General features: G+C 48.4%; 1 protein-coding gene across 1 annotated transcript in view; it reads left to right on the plus strand.

Moving 5' to 3' along the window:
- The window catches only part of LOC105895259 (pre-mRNA 3'-end-processing factor FIP1-like), a gene marked incomplete at its 5' end in the record, with an annotated part of 29,995 nt that overhangs the window by 14,054 nt on the left and 10,941 nt on the right, over nucleotides 1-5,000 (plus strand). Inside the window, 2 exons of the mRNA XM_042708995.1 lie at nucleotides 1,747-1,970; nucleotides 2,844-2,905. Of these exons, the coding sequence (XP_042564929.1) occupies nucleotides 1,747-1,970; nucleotides 2,844-2,905 (286 nt within the window). The remainder of the gene's footprint in view (nucleotides 1-1,746; nucleotides 1,971-2,843; nucleotides 2,906-5,000) is intronic.

Consider the following 5,000-nt stretch of genomic DNA (forward strand, 5'->3'; position numbering starts at 1 on the left):
AGAACAAAATGACATTTCAGAATAGCGGCCATGATCCCCTCCCCCACCCCTCCAACTCCCCCATCTGTAGTGGTGGCCAAATATGGCCAAGAAGAATCAAGCCTAGTTACCCTGTTTGTGACTGCTGCCTCTTGTTTATCAGGCCCCATCCATCCCTCTCTTTCTACTTCTCCCTCTCCCTTCCTCCCAAAAATAACATCATCCCCATCCTTCCCTCCCTCCGTCTCCATCCCTCCCTAAGAAAACAGCCCAGTCACCGGCTCCCCAAGTCCCCCGGACGTCAGTCTGCAGCTGCTAGTAGATTTACCTCTTCGGCCCCTCGATGCTGGCCAAGGGTGGCCTCTGATACTCACTCTGCATGCTCTTATTTGGGCTTCAATTAGCCATCAATGCACAAGATTTGTATTGCAGTTGCTTCTCCTACCTTTTATGGCTATTGTTATTTATTCCTTTTTGTCCTTGGGCTTAGTTAGCTCAAGGTCTTGGCGGTAGTTGGTGAAATGTTTGAGCAGTTCTTTTTAGATTTTTATCATCCCTATTCTCATCATTTTGTTCTTTCCTCACCATTTTACCGTGGAGTTTTTTTTTTGTGTGTCTGCAGCTCTAGTGCTATCTGCCCCTCCATATCTGTGTTATCTCACCTTTCTCACTTCTCCCGCTCTGTTGAGCTCTCTCGCTTCCTCTCATTTCGGTAAAAGAATGGTTCCTTTCACAGGCGAGACCCACTGCCAAGTCCAAACATCCTTTTAGGAGTTTCCGTTTCCCAGAGCCCTGCCAGCCGTAGACTGTATAATTTATGAATTGTTTCCTTGCTGCCTACTTATGAAAACACACACACACACACACACTGACACACACTTAGACACAGCAACACATCTGCACACACACACACACACTCCCACAAACCCCCACACAAAGCCTTTGCTTGAAAACTGAGTAATTTATGAGCGGCCCTGAGGGAGTGCCCTGTGGTACACCTGTATCAAACATCATTGAGTTGCCCATTAGCCCCTTGTGGCTTGGAGGCTGTATTGATCTCACTGTAGGAAGCGTTTTCACTTTGCCCCATGGCCATGACCTCTGACCTCCGACCTTAATTAGGAAAAGAAGCCTCTGGAGCAAGGTTATTATCGTAAACTGAAACTAAACCTAGGACAAAGAATAACAGCTTTGAGGCATTTTTGTAAACTGAAATAAAAGACCTGTATGGGAAAACTTTTATATCAATGGAAAACTGTTATAACCTTGCTCTGGACCTGCATCAGACTGTGTTATCACCGGGTCCATCAATCAGTCTGGTGCATTATTAACATGCATTTTATTGACAAATTCATCCCATTCTAATGAAGTCCTGATTATGCTTTAATGGTTATTAGAGACGGGCCAGCTGGCTGGGTGAGCGTCGAGGGGGGTGTCGTTAGGGGTTGAGTTATTAGCGCTGCTAATTAGCCATCTCCACAAAGCGGGCGCTAATTAAGGGTTCAGCCCTCGGGGGGTGCAAGGCAGAGCCTGACTCTGCCAACTCATCCAGCATTCATATTCAGAAACAGATCCTTACTCCTCGCCCCCCGCACTTATTTACCGTACAGCCCAGCGAGGAAGGGAGCAAGACACAAGAAAAAAGAAAGGGAGGGGTAGAGAACGAAAGGGAGAGGAAGGGGGAGTGAATAGGATGGATAGATGTCAGCAATATACAGATGTAGGAGCTGGCTGGTCTTGAAAGAGAGAGAAGGGTGGGCATGAGAGGGCTGGGAGAGATGGAGGGAGAGAGAGATAGTAAAACTCGGCAGTCTTTGCCAGGGGGTATTTATAGACGTGTGTGTGTGTGTGTGTGTGGAGCAGCACCTGTGGGAAAGGAGGCCTTTTGGACCGCACTTCCCATCACCCCCTCACCCCGACGGGAAGCCTTCAATCGGAAGTGGGGCGGGGCGCCAGGCCCACGGATGGCTGGACTCCTCTCGCCAATATCAGTAATGGATACCTCTTCTGTACACACACACACACACACACACACACACACACACAGTGAATACGCGTGCACATATGCATACACACTCGCACACAGCTGCCAGGTTACCAGGCACACGCTGCGCCTTGACAACGGGCCAGTCACATCAAACGAGCGGGAATCGCCACGCAGTCTTAAAGTTCGGAGAAAAGCTCTTTGATCACGTAGCAACCAGACCCACTTCCATCTCAAAACTTAATTCGATTTTTTTCCCCTTCTTTTTCTTCTTCCGCTTTCTTTTTCAGTGTGTTTTTTTTTTTGTTGCCTTTTTCCTTTTCCTTTCATTCTGTCAAGTTTATCCTGCCTCTTTATCGCTGGGGATTCTTAATCGGCTCAGTGTGTGTTGGCTCCGCAGGTAGCCCGGGCTGGTCTCCATGGAGGATAATAGGCAGGCCTTGTTCCTTTTGTCTCTGTATTTTTGGAGTGCCGTTATGTAACCTGTGCAGGAGCTGGCTTGATAATGAAAAGCCTTGTTTGTCAGTCGGAGTATATTTTCTGTTATTCATTTACACACACACACACACACACACACACACACATATACAAGGGCAGGCATAATGCCATATGATGTGTCACTGCGACCGTACCTACTTGGAGCATGACACTACAAATTGGCAGATTTGGAGGAGATGAATTTGAATCCATGTTTCACTTGTTTGTTTGTGTTGGTGTGTGTGTGTGTGTGTCTTCGTGTGTGTGCCTGTGTCTGTGTGTGTCTGTGTGTGTGCCTGTGCCTCTGTGTGTGCGTGTGTGTGTGTGTGTGTATTTAGTGTTTGAACAGTGTCTGCTAAACACAACATGCCTCTAACCAACCCTCTCACTCCTCTGCCCCCAGCAGCCGCCCCGGAGGAGGAGGCTACGACGCCCGCTCCGCCCCGCCCTTTCCATTCCCAGCAGGTGAGTGTGTGTGTGTGTGTGTGTGTGTGTGTGTGTGTGTGTGTGTGTGTGTGAGAGTGTGTGTGAGAGTGAGAGTGTGTGTGAGAGTGAGAGTGTGTGTGAGAGTGTGAGTGTGTGTGTGTGTGAGTGTGTGTGTGAGAGTGTGAGTGTGTGTGTGTGTGTGTGAGAGTGTGTGTGAGAGTGTGTGTGTGTGTGTGTGTGTGTGAGAGTGTGTGTGTGTGTGTGTGTGCAGTGCCACCTTCCTCTGCTCCTATCTGCCATTTCACTTCTCCCCAGGACATCTGTAATCTCAACCGGCCCTGGAAGCGGAACTCACTTTAACATACTGTGGCAGTGCTAGCAGTAGGGGACAGGGAGAGAGAGGGAGAGAGAGGGAGAGAGGGTGAGGGAGGGGATGGATGATATCACTCTTGAGGCTGTTCCTAGATCAGCGGCCGTAGCTGTGAAATGTGGATTGACATACCGTGTTGTTGCTAGCAGTGGGGAAAGAGAGGGATGGAGGAGTAGGTGGAGGGTGAGATGTCTCTGGATGTCTCTGGGTCAGGTGTGGATTGTTGATGGGGATACAGCACTTGTCACACTTGGATCAACGGCCATAGCTGTGAAATGTGGATTGGTATTCAAGGCTCGAGAGGCTTTAAGGCTTCCTAGGACAGTGGCAGTCGTGCTGAAATCAGGATTGTGATTCCAGCCTTGAGACTGTAGCTATAATTGTGCATTGGGATTGGTTCACATGCTTCACACTCTTGCAACTGTTCTTGGGTCAGTGTGGATTGGGACTCAAAGGCTTGAGACTCTTGTTGGATCCGTGGTGATACGCTGAAATATGAATTGTGATTCACGGCTTGAGACTTTTTAAGACTGTTCCTGGATCATTGGAGATATTAGCTGTGGAATGAGGGGTTGAACCTTCCCAGGATCAGTGGCGAGAACTGTGAATTGGGATTCAAGGCTTAAGGCTCTTGAGACTGTTCCTGGATCAGTGGCTGTGGCTATGAAATGTGGATTCACAGTGTTGGCACAAGCAGTGGAGCAATGGATGAGTGGATAGAGGAAGTGACTAATCCTCGACCAGTTGTGAAATGTGGTTTGGGATTCAGGGTCATGTCACACTTGAGACTGTTCCTGCTGAAAATCCAGGGGCTCTGAAGACTCCCTGGATCAGTGGCGATAGTTGTGGAATCTGGATTGGGAGTTGGAGCATTTCTCTCTCTCTCGTGAGTATTCCGGGATCACTGGCCGTTGCTGTGAAATCTGGATTCCAGTCACGGGACTCTTGTGACTGTCCCTGGATCAGTGGCTGTAGCTGTGGAATGTGGATTGGGAGTCAGGGCTGTGTGTGCCAGCAGGCGCGGGATAATCCAGAGGCGGATGGAGCGATGCGGAGGTCACGGACGTGTTAGCGGGCAGGGTCAAAGGTCAGAGGATTTGCCAATAAAGCTGTCCTAAGTTTAGAGTGAATCAGTCCCCAGGGGGGGAGATTGACACAAAAAGTTGTGTGAGAATACGTGTGTATGTTTGTGTTTGTACGTGTGAGGTGTTTGTGTTTGTACTTCTATGAAAAGTGTGTGTGTGTGTGTGTGTGTGAGAGAGAGAAAGAGAGTGATGAATGTTTGCTAGTCTTTTTCTCCCCGTCGCGAGAGAGGTTAGGTATGTTTGAGTTGGCTGCGACACACAGGGCATTAATTGGAGCATCACACATCCTGAGCTGTAAGTAAAGTCTGTGAGAACAAGACACAGAAATCTGCTCTTGGATTGTAACACACACACACACACACACACACACACACACACACATACACACACATATATGCACATATGCAGATTAATTATACATGCACACTAATATGTAAATCATACCCTCATTAACATGTTCACATCCTTATGGATATGTATGGAGAGCGATTTCTCTCTCTCACACACTCACGGTTCAATAGGCTTTGAGAGCAGAAGTGCCAGCTGAGCTGAGCGTAGCCTAGTGCTTCAGCACTTTAGCTTCCACACCAATCATTACTGCCAACACAGGTTAATAAGGTCACAGCACACTGTCTGACCCTTTCGCCTTTTTTTGTGTGCGTGTGTGTGTGTGTGTGTG

This window comes from Clupea harengus, chromosome 10 (genome assembly GCF_900700415.2).
Source record: "Clupea harengus chromosome 10, Ch_v2.0.2, whole genome shotgun sequence".
In the NCBI taxonomy this organism is placed as follows: Eukaryota; Metazoa; Chordata; class Actinopteri; order Clupeiformes; family Clupeidae; genus Clupea; species Clupea harengus.